The 20,178-nt window shown below is 41.7% G+C and overlaps 1 protein-coding gene across 5 annotated transcripts; it reads right to left on the bottom strand.

Annotated features, from left to right (window-relative positions):
- Positions 1-204: 204 nt before the first annotated feature.
- LOC147178885 (zinc finger protein 335-like) lies at positions 205-18,404 on the bottom strand. Of its 5 annotated transcripts, none has more exons than XM_086069648.1 (28): positions 18,273-18,404; positions 16,576-16,769; positions 15,986-16,262; positions 15,821-15,886; positions 12,879-13,940; positions 12,051-12,251; positions 11,593-11,757; positions 11,109-11,367; positions 9,054-9,231; positions 8,857-8,969; positions 8,550-8,568; positions 8,349-8,468; positions 8,183-8,259; positions 7,743-7,903; positions 7,279-7,502; positions 7,092-7,191; positions 6,826-6,914; positions 6,496-6,743; positions 5,660-5,774; positions 5,393-5,590; positions 5,023-5,165; positions 3,175-3,317; positions 2,982-3,079; positions 2,828-2,914; positions 2,618-2,701; positions 2,483-2,542; positions 1,361-1,454; positions 205-1,122 (listed from the first exon to the last, which is right to left on the bottom strand). In XM_086069648.1, exons 2-28 carry the CDS (start codon positions 16,765-16,767, stop codon positions 986-988), a joined length of 4,710 nt encoding a protein of 1,569 aa, XP_085925774.1. In that variant the 5' UTR covers positions 16,768-16,769; positions 18,273-18,404; the 3' UTR covers positions 205-985. The 5 variants fall into 5 exon arrangements, with proteins under 5 accessions (XP_085925774.1, XP_085925773.1, XP_085925772.1 ...); XM_086069647.1 differs by having other exon boundaries at positions 16,576-16,772; positions 18,273-18,395; XM_086069646.1 differs by lacking the exon at positions 18,273-18,404 and adding an exon at positions 17,795-18,109 and having other exon boundaries at positions 16,576-16,772.
- Positions 18,405-20,178: the final 1,774 nt, after the last annotated feature.

The raw sequence follows: 20,178 nt of genomic DNA, 5'->3' as shown, positions 1-20,178 counted from the left end.
TTTAAATGTCTTATAGCGCACTTTAACATTAAAATAACCTTTCTTAAGGATAGAATAGTCCTTAGGGCCTGTAACAGAAATTTCATTAGCACTGGAGTGCAAGAGGGCGGGGTGAGCAGTGGCTTATTTGCACGAGACAGGAATAAATACGGTGAAGTGTGCTTTTATTGCATATTTTGACCAAAGAATGTCAGAAAGCCTACACACCAGGCAAGTTTTTATTTCTATTTCCCATTTCGATTTATTTTATGTTATTACTGCATATTCTTATACAGTACTATACAATACTGTACAGTGTACAGTGTTCCTATTAAAAACACACACGTACAAAATCTCCGTTCATTTCACTGGGCAAAGCTGGTCAAATCAGTTTCTCAGAAATACCGACATGAATGAAAGAGAAAACCATGATTGCATATATATACAGCTGCGGGAGGGGACAAAAACTCAAGACCACTGCAAAACTTTTTGTTTTTGAGGTAACTTTACTTGAACCAACTGACAACAACTGTGTTAATGTTTTGTTTTTAACTGTTGTAATAATGACAAAAACTACACAATTAGTTGTGCGGCTTATGTTGGGTCTGTGCCGACACTTTGTCTGCAAATGAAGTTTACCAGATATATAAAGTGACTTTGGACATAAATCTCAAATTCCAAATACAATTATTAGTAGCAAATAAAAAAACGATTAAAACTCCAAAAGGTCCAGTGTTTTTGGTTTTATTTCCCCCCAGAGCTGTATGTTCTCAAATAAATGTTAGACAAATAAATAAACACATCTTAATCTAAAAAAAATAATAATAATTGGTATTTGGCGCCAGCGATTAGCTTATTAACACTTGAGAGTCACCAGAAGAAGAAAAAACAAAACAAAAGCTATGTACAACTTGTTTTATAAACATCTTTTTGGCATCCTAAAAATGAATTAACTTAAATAAACAAGTCATTTTTCAACCCCAAAAGAAAACATTCATAATCTTGATCACTCGATGGTGAAGGTGATGATGTCATACTGGACGTCCTGCTGCTGCTCTGGTGTTGCTTCCGTGTAGACCTCCTGCTCCTGCTCCTGCTCCTGCTCCTGCTCCTGCTCCTGCTCCTGCTCCATCGCTGCTACCGCTATAACAGAGATACAAATGACACTTAAGGCTGAAGCGAGCAGATGACTATTCAGCACCTATTATCACTAATGAACTAAAATTAGAGCAATGTGTGTGTTTGAATTTAACATTATATTAGCAATACCTTTCCTTTGGTGCTTGTGTTTCTAATATTTTAACCCTCTTGTGTTTTTGATCCAGATTTTGGTTTGGATCTCATTAAAGTGTGGCGCAATCAATAAATGGTCCAATCAGACCTGTGACGGCAGAGTGGGCGGCGGCCTCCTGGTCTTGCTGTTCTGAGGTAGCAGCAGGCAGGTACTGGATTGGACTCTCAGTGCTCACTGCGATCTAAAAAGAAAAAAGGAAGGAGGAAGCACAGTTGTTTTGGTGAAACCTCCTGCTGTGCTCCGTGTCATATTTACTCATATAAAAATGCGCAACTTTACAATTTTTTTTTGGTTTAAAAAAAAAAATCTGCCAACACTCACTTTATTGAATGTCCATAGAGTATATCAATATTTGTTTCAAAATACAAATAATTAAATGATATTTTGTATTGTATCACTGATAGACAATGTAATTTAATAAATACATGTTAAATGTGATTGCACATTTTTTTCTTATTTATAATAAATCAGTTATTTTTATTTTCCATCATCATTTTTTTCTTAATATGTGTTTCAGAAAATGGGGGGATGGGTGCATATTTTACAAATACATTGCAAACTCTTTGGGGTAAATAAATGTTTAATTAATTAATTATGATTCCAAATACTAACATTTAAAAATCATTATTTCCATTATTTAATGAGCAAAATTAATACGATATGGTAATATTAATATGAAAGAATTCATTTTAAGTGACCAGGTTAAACGGTTAATTCAACAAATATAGGCACACTCTTGAAAATAGAGTAAAATTTGGGTCTTGAGGATTCGCCGGTAACATGTTATGGCATAAAGACATTGCCAATCTACTTTTAAAGTGCTCTATAAATTGAGTTAAGTTGTGCTATAAACCTATTGTTCTGTACGCAAACTACTTTGACCGTTTTGTTGTCTTTTTAGCGCCCCCTATTGGTGGAAAGTTGCTACTGCATTAAAGCGATGACACTTTCCCTGTCAGGGGTTGCCACAGAAATGATATATGTTTTTACACCACATGACCTTCTTGATGTAGTGTAATGACTGAGAATAGTGTAGAGGGTCCTGCCTAGGGACCCGGCCGGACGTTCGTGACTTGAATTTGAACGCCCCCCCGTATCCAAAGCCATCCAATTACACAATTATTCAATGCAATAATTGACACGTTGATCCATTCTGAAAAGCGTGACAGCCCGACTTGAAAATATAAATGGAAGGCTTCATTGCATCACCTGCTGCTCCTGCAGAAAGACTCCTTCGTGCTCGTACTGGATGATCTGTCCATCTGGTATCTGAGGGACATTATCAGCAGATGAAGCTCCCGTCCATCGCGACACAGCCCACGGTCCAGCGTGAGGCGCACTCACCTGGATGCGATTGCCGTCTGCTAGCACCACGTACTCCTGCGGGATGAAGTGCTGCAGCCCTTCCTGGGAGATGATGTACTGCACCTGAACAAGTGGCCAATACAAAATGAGATTAGCACATGAATGCAGATGAATGCTTGTATATTGTGGATTTCCCACGTTTGTGATTATGGTCCATCCGAGGCAAGTGGAAGGACCAAAACGTCTCACCTCAGTGACCTGATTGTCTGCCGTCATGAGATGCTGGACCGTCTGCCCGTCCACGGTGGTGATCTGCTGGATGTACGTGCCCTCCTCCTGACCCACGCAAACGAGGATGTTGTAATAAACATGGCAGCTTGGAGTGAATGCTTGTTTGTGCTACCTGGTCTGTCAGAGATTGATCTTGCGCCACGATGATGTGCTCTTGACCCAGAGCCTGCAGCTGATCTGGGCTGATGACTGTCTGGTGGGCCTGCAGGGCTGGAACACGCATCAATGTTTTTAGGGAATGTGACTTTTGAATGTTTTATGTGTCTGCCACTCCATCAGGTGTGGTGATGTTTGTGAAATCTTACACTGCAGCGTGGCCAGCGCCTCCTCGTCATTGTTGACTATGATTGTCTGCTGGGACGCGGCGGCGCGGTTCTTGCGCGTGGCGGTCTTCTCCTGTTGGTGGAGACGCTCCATGTGGAACTTGAGGTGGCCGTTGCGATTGAAGCTGGGGGGAAAAAATGTGCTCGTCAGAACACAAAAATACAGTACAGCTAGGTGGTTCATTGACTTTAATGTTTAAACTTTAGCATGCTAGCATGGAGGAGCCATTTGGACTGTGTAGCACCACCACCACTACCCTGCGTTGAAAGAAAGTTAGCGCCGAGCTAGGTTGTTCCAGCTTTCAAAAAAGGCACTCTCGGGACACGTTGAGAGCCAAGAGGAGAGTGTGTGCCCGTCTTGTCACTTGGAGTGACAACTTGATCTTTGGATGTGAGGCGAATTTTATTCAGCAACTGCAGAAGATAGCTCGTGGAACACATCGTGTTATTTCTGGTTTGTTTGCAGTACAGCTATGTTACTTTACAATGCGCATCCGTAAAAAAAAATGAACGAAAAGGCATTCAACGTTGTGCAAAGGAGTTACTATAACACAATTTAGCAGTAATAGATCAAATAATAATGCATATATTTGTGGGGACTGGAGTCAAGTTGTATTTTACAATTTTAAAAAATTGCAGAAAGTTGCTTTATGTTCAAAATTAAGCAGCTTTTAACATGAAAAGAAAAATTTATTAAGCTTTCACCAATGTCCAATATGAAACGCTAATGCCATCTGGTAACAGTACATCTTTTTAATTTTGACTTTAAAAAAACTTTATGAATTACAATGAAATTACTAAATGATACAACCATATTTGTATTAGGTTAAAAATAAATCCACTTTTATGTTAATTAAAAATTAATTTGAACTATTTCTATTAGTTTAAAAAAATCCACTTTTGCTAACAAGAGTATGACAAAAAATGTATTGTAAATTTAGAACAGAAATAAAATTTGTGATTAATCATTAGTTAACTAGTGAAGTCATGTGATTAATTACAATTAAAAATTTGAATCACCTGACGGGCCTAATTTAAAAAAATTATTAAAAATAAGGGCCATTTAATCGTAATTAATCGCATGATAATTTTATATCTGTTATAAATGTACAATAAAAACAACTCTAGGTTTTCATAGTTCACATTAATTTTTTACGTTTGTAGTTTTCAATAGCAGTGAATGAGTTAAAATTAGTATGAAAAACTTAAATAAATATTTTATTTGTACAATTAGTACGGATATAAAATGTGCGATTAATCACGAGTTAATTATTGTAGTCATGTGATTAATGTTTATTTTTTATTTTTTTTATTGAGTGACAGCCCTAGTGAGAACATGTACAGGCTCTCCAAACACCAAATTATTCAAGTTAATTAAATTCAAAGAAACCACAAATCATCAGCCACATCATACCAATTTATACAGATTTAGAACTGGTGTGCAGCTCTCATAAACGATGATTGCATTTTGAGCTCCATACATAGAGTGCGAATCCATACAAAATTTTAAATGTAACAATTCAATTAAATCAAAACTGACTTGCTGATTCCAATTGGTTTTGGTTGCACCCCTAAGTTTGACACGTGCTTATATGTTGAATTGTTTATTTTAAAAATATCTCCATGAGGAAGTATTTTATTTCAGGTTATCTGTCAAGAAACCTGACATTAAACCTCTATATTTACATGTGGAGTCCAAAATATTGTTTTTGTTATAGTTGCTTGCTTATTACTGCTAACTTTGGACCAGACGCAGGGGAAAAACTGTGTAGATTTAAATCATTCATTTCATATGCAAAGAAAAAAGAAAAAGAAAAGCTTTGTTCCTACCTCTGGCCACAAAGTCTGCAAGAAAATGGCTTTTCGTTTGTGTGTGTCAGCAAGTGTCTGCGCAGGTCTTTCTTGTTCTTGGAGGCAAAGCTGCAGCTGGGGCATTTGTGAGGCCGCAAGTACGAGTGCAGCTCCATGTGAACCTGAATCAAACAAACACACATTATGTAAGTTCGCATTTTGTAATTACCCAAAGTGTTTATTTAAACTTAACTGCTGTCAACTCCAAAATTCTCAATTTCCCACCACAATTTACCAGACCACTTTCTGGAAATTGTCAACCCCATGACAGGTTGACTTACAAGTGATGCAAATTCAAGCTGCAGATTTTTTTACCTTTGGATATAATCACACAGCCTTCAGTACCCACCTTAACCTCAGGCCAGGAGCTTGAGATGAAGTCACAGTCGGGGCACTTGAAGGTGTTGGCATCCACGTGCGCCCGCTTGTGGTTCTCCATGTCCGAGCGTCCGTGGAAGGACTCCATGCATATGCGACAAGAGAACCTCTTGGCGCTGACGCTGGGCAAGCTCGCTGCAGGAGGAGACGCGGGCGCTTCGCTGCTCAGCTACGAGCAAACGGAAAGGTGAGACGCAGTCAACGTGAAGCCGTCTTTGTGGAGAAACAATTTTGTTACCTCCACTTGTTGCAGGACACCATCGGGCAACGCGGAAGCTAGGTAGAACTTGTCACCTTTCGGGCTCTGCGCCTCCGATTCTTCTACGGCCTGAACCTGATCGTTCTTCTCTTTGCTGAAAAAAAATGGATTTACTCATTGGAAAAACTATCAGACGGTTTGTACGTCAACATTTTGTTGTTGTTACTATTGTCAGGTCAAATGGGTTTCCCATTCAAATTCAGCTGCTCAAATCATTTTGGCCATTTTCAATTCCTCCCTCGAAACCAGTTAAACTCATTGACTCCAAGCCATTTTCTCTGAAGCAACCCCCTTCGCTCCCGGATGTTTTACTGGATTTTGAAAGTCTCACAGAATATTCTGTTCTATTGCTATAAATACTATAATCATAATACCAAAAGAAATATTAGAGTCTCTTCTTTCATCAGGAAAAAAAGTACATTTGTATCTGTTTCCGTTTTGCATTAGAATATAGCTAAGTTTCATCATTTTTCACAAACCTGGTGAAAACACTGTTAAAAAAAGTTTTTTTTGCAACATGGCCCTGGCTGATCTCTTGTACTCTTCTGCCACCTGCTGGCCGTTGTTTTTGTCATTCTACCATTGTTTGTAAGCAACCTCTATGTCAAAAGCTGTATCAAAGCGTTCTGTATGCTCTATCATTAAAAAAAACGTCTAAATACGTTTTTGGGAGTGCATGAAAATGTATTTTAAAACGTATTTATAAGTTTTTGGGGTTTGAATGAGTTAAATTTAGTAAGCATGTCCATCATGCGCACACCCACAAAACAAATCTCACAAAGCCTGAAAAGACACGGGAAGTCATTTGCAATCACCTGCACTCGGAGCTTTGGACTTCTTCGGTCACCTGCTCCACCACATTGAACTCGCCCCCATCCGTGTAGATCTGAGCGAGTCCTTCCGTTTCCGCCTCGTAGGCCTCCTGCAAAACGGTCTCGCCGTTCTCGGACACGTGGACGGTGACTACCTTGTGGGCCTGGCCCGGTGCCGCAGACACGGCGCTCCACGTTTCCTTCTCGAGCGTTTTGACCTCTGTGCTGCCGTCTGAATTGAGCACGGCCACCTGGGGAGCATAATCAGTGATCGTGATGGTAAAGGATTTTTATTTTCACGCGTAAGGTTGCTATTAGCGCAGTTTCACCAACTTGTAAGGAGTCTCCAACCAATTCCCGGGCATTGCTCATGTTTAGTAGCAGGCTCAGGGCATTCTGGGCGGAGAGCTCACCGGAATCAGCTGGGGAGCGGACACAAACACTACTTTCACTTTTTTTCAGTGAACAACAAGAAATTACTTGAACCCTCCTGTTGCGTTGCAGGTCAAATTCACCGATTTTAGTTTTAGCACTGCGCCAGAATGATTCGTGCATCTCTCTAGCAGGTAACGATAATAAACTTTGCAAACGTGTCCAACCTTGTTCATAGATGATGGTGGTGTTTCCCAGTGCATCCTGGGACACTGACGCATTCCCCACCCCCTGAATAGCTTCAAGAGCTACGGGGTCCACTGAAACCTGCAAGATGTGAAAACAGAAAGACAGCGCTGTAGCCCGCTTCCCTCATGACAGGAAATCAAATGTAAAGCGGCCACGGGGACCCACGATGGCGTTTGGCACGACTTGCGCTGCGTCCTCATGTTGCTGTTTTTGATCCTCTACATGCTGCAGGGCAAAAAAAGGCTTGCGGCGCGTCTTGGTCTCCACCGCCGGGTGAGAGACGGACCACTCCTCGAAAGCTTCCGGATGGCGACACTGCACGTGGAGCCGAAGATTCTTGCGGTGTTTGGTCCCAAAGTGACACATACTGCAGGCAAAGGGCTTGTCTCCTGCAGGTAAGACACATTTAAAGCACAATCTGAATGAACACAACAAATGTGAAACATTACAGATGCATGGACTATTAAATGACTAATCGGTGTGACACATTTGCATCAAAATTAATGATCTGCACTTTTATTGTGTCCCATGTTGTTTACATTATATTTAGAATGGTCTTATGTATTTTACATCTTATTTCAGGGTCCATATATATCAAATGTGACATATTTACATCCAATGGAACTGACCTGTATGTTTAATGGCCAGATGGGAGACGAGGAAGTCCTCTTTGGAGGTAGTGTATTTACAGTGGCCGCACTTGAAGGGTCGGTCAGTGGTGTGGGACAGCTGGTGGTTGAGCAGCAGCTTTTTGTTGGCGCAAGTGTACTCACAAAATTCGCACTTGAACCTGATGAAAATGCAACACGCTGTGTTAAAACGCTGAGCAAAATGATTCTAGAAATTGTTCATGTGGTTTAATTATTATTTTTTTAATTAGGAATATTTGTAAATGACTTCTGAATGGTTGTGTGATCAAATTGTCTAGGTGTTACCAAAAAATGGTATTGTATATACAAGAACGACAAATGATTACATATGGTAAGTATTTTAAACTATGGAGTTACTTGACTTTTTAACCGCCCTGTCCATGGAAAAAGAAGAAGTATACAAAATGCCTAGTACTGACGTGCTGTCTCCAACACTCTGAAGGTGCGTCAGGAGGTGCATCTTGAACGTGTAGCGTTTCTTGAAGGATTTGCCACACTGAAAGAGCAGAAAGAAAGAATCAGATTACATGTTTAAGACTTTAAAAATCTGAGTCGTGCCAACTGTCCCTCTCCTCTCTTAAAGACCTTATCACACATATGCGGCTTCTCGGCGCTGTGGGTCTTCAAGTGCTGAGTCAGCCTCTTCTGCATGGGGTAAACTTTCTGACACACAGGACACTGGAACTCGGTTACCGTCGCCATCTGCTAAATGAAAGGCCAATAAGCAAAATGATGAAACCATAACAAATTTTGAGACATAGGCAGCTAAAAGAAAAAAAAACATACCACATCTGTCTTTTTCTTCCTGGTGGTTGTAAAGATAAATATGAAGTTATAATCTGTCAGACATTTTCATGTATAGCAAAATGTAAACCAGAGGTGGGCAAACATTCTTTTCTTAAAACAGCCAACTCATTCTTAGATGAGAATAAAATAAATGTTTACATTTAATTGGAAAATAATGAAGTCAATTTGTTCACAAGCTTTAGGGGGAAATTGTGAAAATTAATGCAACACTTATCACAGGCGTCTTGATAATGTAAATACTCGGATACTTTGCCAACCCCTGGTGCACACTGACCGCTGCACCTACTTTTCTTTGTTGTGGACCGCCGAGTGACGAATGACATCCTTCCTGTAAACACTCGAGTAATCGCACGTCTCACACTTGAAAGGCTTCGTACCTTCGTGGTTGAACATGTGCTCCTGCAAAAAACATACGCACACAAATGCGATGTTACACACACACACGTACTGAGGTTTATGCGTGCAATTGGGCCACCTCCAGACCTTGAGTGAGGACCAGCGCTTGCAGTGGTAGTTGCACTGGAGGCATTTGAAGAGCTCCGGCTCGTTGCCCTCGTGGGAGTCCACGTGGAAGCGCAGATCTTCCTGCGTGAGGAAGCGCGAGCCGCAGATCCAGCAGTTGTGAGGTCTCAGGAGCGGTTTGATGCATTTGTAGTACCGACTGAAAGAGGAAACTTTGTGTGAATTGGCGGTTCTCAAATAGAATAGAGTTTTATTGCCATGTGTACAAGTCAAAAACAGGTTAAAAAAACAAGTACATAGGAATTCTTGTGCTTAACTCTGAGTTAAGTAGCTAAAAAATAATCATAATAAAAATAGAATTAAATAAATAAATACTTATCTACAAATTCCAGTACAGTGACACGAGTAAGTACTAAAACCTATTTAAAAAAAGAAAGTTTTCCGTCTTTAAAACGTCCTGAGCCACGAGCCTAACAGTGGCTGGGAAAAAGCTTTTTGTGAAAGCGGGCTCTGTGAACATTAATGCTCTAGAGTGTCTCAGGTTGTACCCTGAGTCCACCCGCTTGAACGGGGCGTGGGATGGGTGAGGGATGTCCTTGAGGATGCTCCGTGCTTTTCTCCTGCTGCGCTGATTGTAGATGGCGTCCATGGAGGGGAGGTCAGAGCCCGGCCTTCTTCAACAGCCTGGTGAAATGCAGCCTCTGCTGAAATCTTTTCACTGTGGCAGCAGTGTTTTGGGCCCAGCTGAGGCTCTCCGTGATGTGAAGGCCCAGGAATTTATGGCTGTCGGTCCGCTCCACCACAGTCCCGCTAATGGAAAGGGGCTGCAGAGGGGCTTTTGTTTAGTCTACATTGAGAACAAATTTGTTGTCCTTGCCATACACAATGATGCTGTGGACTCAATCTATGTATGCAAATGTGTCCCCTCCATTGATGAGGCCTAGGATGGTGGTGTCGTCTGCATACTTAAAGATATTGTTTTCATGAGTTGAAGCCGTCATGTGTATACAAACTAAAAAGGGGTCCACAGAGTCAGGGACCACAGAGTTGATGTGGGTTAGCACCAGCTTTTCCAGACACTTTATGGCAGCAGATGTGAGTGCCACAGGTCTGAAGTCACTCATTGTTGCTATGTGAGAGGGAGATGTTGAAAATGTCCGCCAGCTGCTCTGCACAGGCCTTCAGGACTCTTGGTGAAATTCGATCAGGCCCCACAGCTTTGCGGGGATTTACCTGTCCCAGAGCTTTGAGCACCTGCGTGCGTGTCACCTGCAGTGCAGACTCTTCTGGGTCGCACAGGGCTTTTAATGGGGTATTGCTGTTATGTCGGTCAAATCTTGCATGAAAGCGGTTGAGGTCATCTGTCAGGATGGATGGGTAATTGGTCACTGACCTGATTTCCTTCCACAAGCTTCTCACTGTAGAAGCTCTCAAGTCTCTCTGAGTGCAGGTCCTCTTGGCAGCCCTGATGGATTTCTGGCGCTTATAACGGGCCTGTTTGTATTCCATGAGGTCTCCAAACTTGAAGGCTGCACAGCGCATCCTGATTTTGCTGCGTACATCCGCATTGAACCAGGGTTTTTGGTTGGGGCGCGCGTGAACCCAGGGAACCTTTTATTTTATTTTATTTTATTTATTTTTTGTTTGCTGGACAGTACTAGAATAATGTGTAATTACATATCCGCTGCAGTATGTGGCAGTGGCGCTCTCAGGAAGTGTACAAGGAGCTAGTATTAGCAAAATTATACTATTTATTGTCACAGTGGGAGGTGCAAAATACTTTCTTCCTGTGATTGGCTCTGGAATAAATTATTCAAAATAGAATTGATCTCTCTAGGAAGTTTTGCTTTCAAAGTTGACCAAGCGCCGCAAATGGATATAATATGGATGTAATATTTAGAATGTAGGGCCCCCTAGCACTCGGGTACCATAAACACTTTTAGTCCATTGTTCGGCCTTGCATAAAATGAAGCCTTGACATCTCCACGACAAATTTCTCCTGAAGGAGAAAAAGTGAACCCTTGAACCTTGACAAATGAGATGCGTATCTCAAAAGAGAATAGAAAAGGCACTTACCTTCGTTTCAAAGGCCTCTTGTATTTCCTGCGAAGAAAACTCTTGGAGGGGCGGCCTCGTTTCCACTCAAAGAATTCTTCTGGCTGCGAGTTGGATGAGGGGTCTTTGTTCTCCGAGTCCGACTGGCTCACCACCACCTCCACCTCGTCCCCGTTGGCCGCCAGAGCGCCACCGTTGTTGTTCAAGCCCGAGGAGCTCGCCTCATCCGCGGCGCTCGGGCCGGCATTCGCTCTCGGCTTCTTTGCTAAACTCTCCGCCTCTGTTGGGAGAGATGAACACGGCATAAACTCCAGTCACATCACTTGACTCTGACCAATTTTAGGACTTGAAACTTGGCTGAAACTTATGAAAAATTCGCCTTGACATATGACTTGCTTAACCCAAGTAATAACTTGCCGGGATTTTTACCATAATCATTTCCGGGACTTACTTAAAAGTTACTCCCACCTCTGCTGTAATGCCCTTTGAGAAACGGACCACCCACCTTGGCTGTCGCTATCTTCTTCCAGAAGGTTGTACTTCCTCGGACGGCCAACTCTACGCTGAGGACGACCTTGAGAAGAGGAAGAGATCGGAGGAGGGTGTTTTTTCAAAATGGCAGGTAGTCTTCCGCGGCAGTCCTCTTCAGCCGGATTGTAGTTACCGTCGTCTGAGCAACATATGAGTAAGGATGAGATTAGGGATGAAACAATGTCATTTTTTTGTTATCATCACAATTATCAGGAACATCATGATACTATGAATAAATGTAAACATCACAGATAGACACTAGAAAATCGTTGCAAAACACTACACATACAAAAATAAATAAAAATCAACAACCATGTGTACTTTTCCCACCAAAAGTTTGACTGGTGACCAGTCCAAGCTGTACCAAGCTTCTTTTGCCCAAAATGATGATCAAGTGAGTGTTGCCTGATCAAGCCTAACCCTACCACTAACCTTCAGAATCATCAATAGCACCAGCATCTGGAACCCGGTCTTCCTGATCGTCATCCTCTTGAGCTTGATGAGATGCGGACACATTCGCCTGCGTTGTTCTCCTCTCCGCTGCCGCCTCCTTCTTCACTTGGCCCGCCTGCTGAGAAGCCAGCGTGGCGCTTTTGGGGGGTCGGCCACGTTTGCGTTTTGTTTGCAAACCGCCTGAACACAGAACAAGTGTAGTCAATAAAAAGTTGAACGTGAGTATCATAACATAAACCACTCTTAAATATCAGACTTTAATACAGAGACATTATATGTTATGAACTCAAACCTAGGGCGGCCTAATACATCTTGGCCCATATTCAACTGCACTTATTGAGGAATCAATTAGATGTCGTAAATAGTTGTACAGACAGGGTTTGGTTGTCTGTTTCTGAATCTAACCTCAATCGCAGATTTTGTGGAACACATTTTGTTGTTTTTGAGTGAATTAGAAAAACATAATGCTAGCTTGCTAGCTAACGCCAAGAACACGTCTGTGCCATTAATTTGAGCAATAGAAAAGTAGAAAAATTAGCCATTCCCTCAATTGTCATGTTACTTATGTCTGAATTTTCACATCTCCGGCTGGTGTTGGGTCTCGCATAGCAACTTTTTGACTGACACGTGACATATTCAGAGAAATGATCATTCTAGCCATTCATGTGTTTTCATCCAACTGCCTTGGTCAAATGTCATAGAAGGGTTTGTTCATTATTTTGCCATCAGAGCTATTACAACCCAGAGGTACTTGTGATGTCATAGTAAAAAGGTCTATAGAAACTCAAGTCAACCGTGATAGCTTACCAGCAGGTTTGAAGTGTTTGTCCCTCATGTGGTTAATCAGCGTGTCTTTAGAGACACTCTTATATGGACACATTTTGCACTTGAACTGCTGCACAATCACAACTTCCATCATCTCCTCCAGCTCAGCCAGGTTGGGCGGACGGTCTCCGGAGCCCTCAGCCACGACCGACGCGTCCACTTGCTGACCCGGGGCGACTTCTTCCTGCCGTGGGTCAACCCGGCTGGCTGAGCAATGCAGTGCCGCACCGGGCTTGGTGTTTGGTATGTAGTTGCCACTGCTGCTGATGTAGAGCCCCGGAAAGCTCTGGCTGCACTCCGCCGCCTCGGGCACGCCCCCTGAATCAGCCGTGTTGGCGCCAGGGTGGTCTGACGAGGAGCTGTCGTCAGTATAGAGGGAAGCGTCTGGGCCGTTGCTGTTCTCCGTGTAGCAGGAGTGCTGAGGTTGCTGCTGTGGTTGATCGGGATCCTGGTTCTGCTCGTCGTCGTCGTCGTCACCTGCCTGGTAACGCGAACACCCGGGTTGCTCGGAATCGGCAGCCGTGTACTGCCGGCTCATCTGCGACGTGTGATCTGCACTGCTGTCGATGTAGGCTCGCGAATGATGCGGCCGCTCCCCATCGTCCACGCCGCACAGATAACCAGCACTGCACTCCACCACGTAGTTCCCCCGGCTGGTGGGGTTTGAATCAGCCCTGCTGCATTCAACATATCCGGGCAGGTCCTGGTTGCTGTTGTCGCCACTGTAGTCGGGGAAGCCCGACTGAGAACGCGTCTGGTCAGGTTCTTCCGAACACTCCGCATAGGAAGGTGAGGACTCCCCTGTTTGGTCTGGGCCATCTGCACCGCAGTCCATGTACTGGGAGGGGTGAGAGTGTTGGGGTTGATCCGGCTGACTGCTGCTGTCTTCTGGGTAACCCGAGTGTCCGGGCTGGTCGTCGGGCTCCAGGCTCCTCTGCATGTCTCCCTGGTCCAGACAGGTGGACGTGGGACCCTCGGAAAGTGCCTCGATGGCTATGCGACCAGACAAGGCCGACGAGGACATGTGGGCTACCGTAGGAGCACCTAAAGAAGACACAGATATGAAAACCAGATTGACTGCTGCTCCAAATTATTTGTTTGTTTGTCTGAGAAGTCAATATTTGCATTGATGCTACATACATCTTCTCAGTTGCAGTTGAGGGCGCGGTAACTACCAATACTGTATAGCATATGTTGTTGCCTGCCTTTTTGCTGTCAGTATATTTACAGCAAACCACCTCCATCACCAGCTTCAGGTTCACGTTCCTGCTATTTCTTTCTTTTTTTTTTCACTTTATAAGCCATTGTGTTCTTTATTTTGGGGTGTAATTTCACTTTTGGCCACTAGGTGGGAGCACAGTATTGTGTAAATTTGAAAGAAGAGAAAACAGGAAGTGTCGTATTAATTTTTGTTTGAAGAGATTATTCAACATGTCAGTCCTCTCCCATCCTGCGTTTTACGCCTACACAACGTTAACAGCTGTAGGTTCATTTTATAATGTACATCTTTGGGCAAGATTATTGATGTATATTGTGAGATGGTGAAGTTAAATGTTAGTTTGGACAAATGGGATTTGTTTACTGTAAATACAGGGATTGGTACACTGTTACACTATTTTTACAACGTTTTTGTCTTGTCAATATCAATAATATTTGAAATGTTTTAGGATACGCAGTTCAGATGATGGATGGAAGGACGAATGAATGTGTTTGGATTATTTTAAAGTTTAAAATAAGCGCCATAAATACTATGAAAACATGTCTAGGGAGTACTTAAATCGCATATTTCTACATAGTGGATTTCCCTCTTGATGGTGGAGGATTTACTTTACTCTATAATCATCTTTTCGAACTTTTAAAGCAGGGGTGTCCAAAACTTTTCTTCCACCAGGTGCGTACAGAAAATTAAAAAAATAATAAATAAAATAAAGAATTCAAGGGCCACTCACATTCTTCATCTTTGATTTACATGCTAAAACAAATCCATCAATCTCGGTAAAGATATGCTCAGCATTTAGCAATTAGGTATTGTTTTAAAATATTGCTAAGATTAAAGATTCACTGATTGTCACACCCACCTAAGTGGGGCGAAATTCATTCTCCGCATTTGATCCATCCCCTGAGGGAGCGGTGAGCAGCAGCAGCGGCCGTCCTCTGGAATAATTTGGTGATCTAACCCCCCAATTCCAACACTTAATGCTGAGTGTCAAGCAGGGAGGCCAATTGATCCCATTTATAGAGTCTTTGGTATGACCTAGGTTTGTATTTATTAGATAACTGCTAAACTGTGTCAATAATGTACAGTGTCCCTTTCTTACTACAGTTATATTTTGTGTCTGAGAAGGTGTTCCGTGATCTTGCAAGTTCGTGCACAGTAGAAAAATGTTAAAATATAAATAAATATATTGATGGAGGAAAAATAATATTTTTTCAAGGTTTTAGGCTGGCCTGTGGCCATCTATCCGACGAAAGTAGATCCTGCCCCTGGAATGAGCAGAAGCAGAATCACATCTGCATGTACAAGACCAAAAAAAGACAAGACAGCTGAACTGGTGCGGAGAATGGATGAAAACATCGCAATTAGTACTGTGACTGAATTATATTTATTGATCGGTGCGTTATTAGACAATTATTTACTATTTTAGTTTCTTTGTGTATTTGCAAATCTAGAAAAGCTCTGTAAACCACTTATACTCATTAGGGTTATGGTAGTGTTTAAAAACAATGTAGTACATTTACAAATATCAGTAGTAGTAGTAGTAGTTAAGGACGTCACACCCAAATAGGTAAATGTCACGGGCTGTGTCAATTTTTGAATTTTAGAGTATGCTTTGCTATTATACATTCAGGCTGCAAAAAGCCTCCAGGACTGTTTTAAAGAACCCATGGACACACAAATTATTAACACATAACATTATCTGGACCTTGTAGTATGAGATATTGGGTTGGTTCTGCGTCTCTGTCTTCAGCACTGGTTACGGCTATGCAACCTATGGGGGAAAAGTAGTGAAAGAACACATTTGCCTTTTCTCGCAAATCCAAACACAACAATTTGTCTATTCTGTAGCAAGATGAGAACGCTGACATACCATTCATGATGTCAGGGCCGATGGTGGACTCAATGATCTTGTCGATGGCTGAGCCCAGGTCAGATGAGGTAGAGGCAGTAGAGTCGGACACCATCATGGCTCCTTCAGACACGGCGCTGGAGTGAACAAGCACTTGGGCCGACTCGGACACCAGCACCGACTGAGTCACCGTGGACACGCTGGACACACTGGTGGACTGGGCCACCGAGGAGGAGTCCGGGAGGTGAACCGAGGACACTCGGACATCCGTGCTAGAGCTGGTCTCTGGGATGAAGACCTTGAGAAGGCGATGTCATTGGTTAGCAAGCTCAACACTCAAAGGAGTCATATTAGTGTATTTTTATTTTATTATCATATTTAAAAACTGTTCCCAGATGTTTTCATTAAAGTATTAATCGGTCAGAATCAATGGAGGACAAAGAATTACCATACACTTAACATTCTTAACTTCACAGTGGCAATTCTGTCTCAGTTAAATTACCTAATGGATGGGCCAAGATTCAAACCCACAACCTCAGCACTGTGAGGCAGACGTGCTTAACCTCCCACCCAGCGTGGTTCCCCTTTTGAAATAATTTGCCATATCTTACCACAAGTCCCTCAGAGCTCTGTCCCACATGACAGTCCGACTCGGGTGGTTGCACGTGAGAGGAGGCAGCGTCGCTGCTGTCGGCCGACATGGCCTCCGACGACTCCATGCCCATACCGCTTTCCGACGGCTCCTCCATGCCAGACGGGCCTGCATCGCTGCTGCTTTCCACCTCATTCTCCTCGGAATCCATCTCTACTGTAAAGAAAGTATACGATCTATCTCTGCACAGACAAGTAGTAATAGTCCTATTTAGCAAAATATAAATATGGGTATATGTTAGCAAACCAGGCATTTTTATGTTGTGGTTTATAATAAACACTTCCTTCATACGAGAGTTTCATCTTTACAAACTGCTTTGATTGAAAATGTCAAGATGTCAATGTGAAGTTTATTGTAAAGGTGGGTGTGGCCAATACAAATATTTTGGTTTGCATGAGTGAAAATATTAGAAACACATTCAGTATGAATCTCTTTGGGATTAATATACCTGGATTTCAGATAAATTGGCCATAAACAAACATAATACTATGATATAAAAACTAACTTTTTTTTTTTTTAATGCTCTCACGTTTTTTGGGGGAAACAACATGAGACGTTCATACTGCACAGTGGGAAAGTATGTGATCCCAAGGCAAATGACTTCTCCATGAGCAAATCCGATTCAGGAGTCAGCTAACCTCAAATCCAGTCAATGGAATGAGATTGTATGTGTTACTTGTTCTGCCCTTTAAAAATAAACGTATTTTTTATGCTGGACAATACAAGTACATCTTACATGAATGTAACTTACAACACATTTGCAACTTTGAGAACTGTGTTTTAAAACGTTAATTTTAGTAAAGTTAGTATTTGACTTATGTGCAATGCATTTGACTGGAATAATAATGTTACAGTGCCTTACACTTGTAGATATATTTTTTTAAGGATGAAGACCTGACCGATTTTTGATAAACACTTGTGCTTACCACACTAGTTTAATGTTGGTTATATGATGGTGCTACTTGGCGACTGTTTTAGTTTACTATCGGCCATGTTTTTTTTGTGGTTGTACTTGGTGTAAAAGTTGAAAATCCACTGAGTTGAAGCATGTTTGTGTAGTTCGGTAGACGGTGGTAATGTAAGCTCAACCATCCTGTATGAGTTTCACTGCAAAGGCAACGTTAGTCATGATCGCATTTTGGGGGCAGTTTCACACACAAAAAGGCAATACAACATACCTAATTCATAGTATGGAAAATGTGTTGGGGGTTTAAAAAACACATTAGGCTCAAACGTGTCTCGCCTTCCTTGTCTTACTCAGCATTAACCTCGTAGCTACACCATAAACGGGTAGTGTTGTTCAAACATTATACAGTAATACCCAACACGATTTAAAGGCTGTCGGACATGAACACAACCAAACACATCTTACGGACTCGACAACGTTCGCGTTAAGGTAGTAACTAAGTCCGAAACTGGAGTACTGTACTGTATTTACTACTTTAGCATGCAGTAGCTTATGGCCTAGCTGCCCTTGATCCTGCCTGCGCCGCGTCGCCATTTTCTAACAGGCAGACGTCTTTTTACATCAGGCATTCTCGGAAGCTCAACTGGGGACCTCGAGGGCCTCAAGCTGCGCCAGACCGCCCAAATGCTCTCCCTGAACAAAATAAAAATACGGAACCCCAACTTGCGAATCTGTTATTTTTTTCTTACCGTCTATTTGCGAGTAGATGCGTGATCTTAAACGTAGCGGCGCTAAATCGTGCAGGCATCGGTAAGAGGTAATTGTAGCTTCATTCTAGACGGGCGCTATAAGAATCTCCTCACTTCCTGTTCGTGTACCCGGGTCTTATTTATTATTTTGATCAAACCGATTCATACCGCAGACGCTGGCGTGCTAACAAATTTAGGCGATCGTTGGTTACTCACATTAACACTGTTTTGTTAGCGTTTGATGCTTAATTAGTTTGTTATTTGGAATAAACAACCGGACTATTGCATTTAGTGCAAGACGTATCACGCCTGTTCTCGCGGAGGAATATATGCCGTTTTACAGACGTCCCACGGTCCCAACAGCCAAGACGACAGACGTCGCAAATCTAATTTTAGAAAATTAGTGGAAACCTTTGGAAGCACATGTCTGTGTAACCTAATATTTGAATTTGTCGCTTCTGTTTTGTTATAATTTTATTGTGCTATGGACTAACAGTACAGTATCTAAAGGCTAGACACAATGGAAGGAACCATTTTCTTGTCCCTCATTTGGGTGAACCAGAGCAGGACATCCTGTACAGTTCTTTAGTCAATCTTAGAGCACATAAACAAACAATGGACTGGTTACCACCAGTCAATATCCATGCTTCAGCCCTCGCATGAAAGTGGTTCTTTCACTCTGGACCTTACCCAGCCTAGCTTGCAAATCATTGACTGGGATACTCTGTGTGGGGTCATAATAATTAGTTCACTGTATTAAAACATGAAATCACACAAGTACATAGTGTGTCACCTTGGTGAAGCGTAACACTGGGGTGGGGCGGTTGGGTTGACAATTTATAGAATTTACCCAATAAATGTAGGGTAACAATTTGCAACTACTTTCATTTGGTAAATACAGTGTGGTTGAATATCACATTAATTCAGTAATTATGAAATACTTAAATATGTTGGGTAGAGTTTACCTAACATTTCTGATTACATTCTACTACCAATTATACATTAATTAATTATTGGGTAAAATATACTCACAATTTCTTAGGATACCACTACTCAAAATTAATTACTATGTTGGACGTAACGTGTTATGAATGGCATTCAATTATCACATTAAGGAGAATGAAATTATTTCATCATGAACAATTACGTTTATAGAGTTCATGAGTGAGACAATGAGAAAACTCTACATAGTACGTGTCTATATGTGCATAAATATTACTAAAATACTTGGTATATAAGTTAGGGACATGCAGATCAATCCAAGTATCGATAGAATCAATACTAATGTGAGTATTGGATTGATACCAGAGCGCTAGTATCGTTATTTCACATTTACTGTATTTATTTTGGTTTCTCATGGGTCCCTCGCGCCAATGACAGCGGTGGGCGGCACTGGCGGTAACAAATCATTATTTTTACAGTGAATGACATAATATGACTGTGGTGGCTGACGTTTCTTTGAGGGCAGAAGAGGAAGAAATAATATTATGAAGACTATTACTACATTGTAGAGATGTCGAACGATTAGATTTTTAAAACAGATTAATCACATCTTAGAATTTTGATTAATCACGATTCATCGCGTAATTCAAAAGGCTTTATTATCATCAACATTTTTTTGCCTGCCAAATTTGAAAAGCACCAGTTGTCTTAATTCTTTTGACATTTAATGTAATGAGGATGTCTTCAACATTTTTTGATCCACTGCACACTCCCATCCTCCTTTTCTCATTAGTTTATTACTTGCATAATTTAAAATGTAAAAAAAACATTGACATGAAGAAATATTATGAATGTCAAATGCAAACATTTATTAAATGCTTTACTTTAATGCGTGGTTATGTTTATTGCTTAAACACAACCTCTGCTACCTTTAACGTAACCATCCACTGTCAGCTAAAGGATC

The sequence above is a fragment of the Leptonotus elevatus genome, chromosome 2 (assembly GCF_054856555.1).
Source record: "Leptonotus elevatus isolate MCC_2025b chromosome 2, RoL_Lele_1.0, whole genome shotgun sequence".
NCBI classification, from domain to species: domain Eukaryota; kingdom Metazoa; phylum Chordata; class Actinopteri; order Syngnathiformes; family Syngnathidae; genus Leptonotus; species Leptonotus elevatus.
Note: the sequence above shows the minus strand (reverse complement) of the source record. Positions and strands in the feature narration are given on the sequence as shown.

Excerpts from the sequence above, each read along its gene's own strand:
- LOC147178885 (XM_086069648.1), bottom strand. The coding sequence starts at position 16,767 with ATGGATTCCGAGGAGAATGAGGTGGAAAGCAGCAGCGATGCAGGCCCG. Across the intron at positions 7,503-7,742 it reads TCTGGCCATTAAACATACAG|GAGACAAGCCCTTTGCCTGC; the intron begins GTCAGTTCCATT and ends TCTTACCTGCAG. Across the intron at positions 1,455-2,482 it reads TCTTTCTGCAGGAGCAGCAG|ATCGCAGTGAGCACTGAGAG; the intron begins GTGATGCAATGA and ends TTTTCTTTTTAG.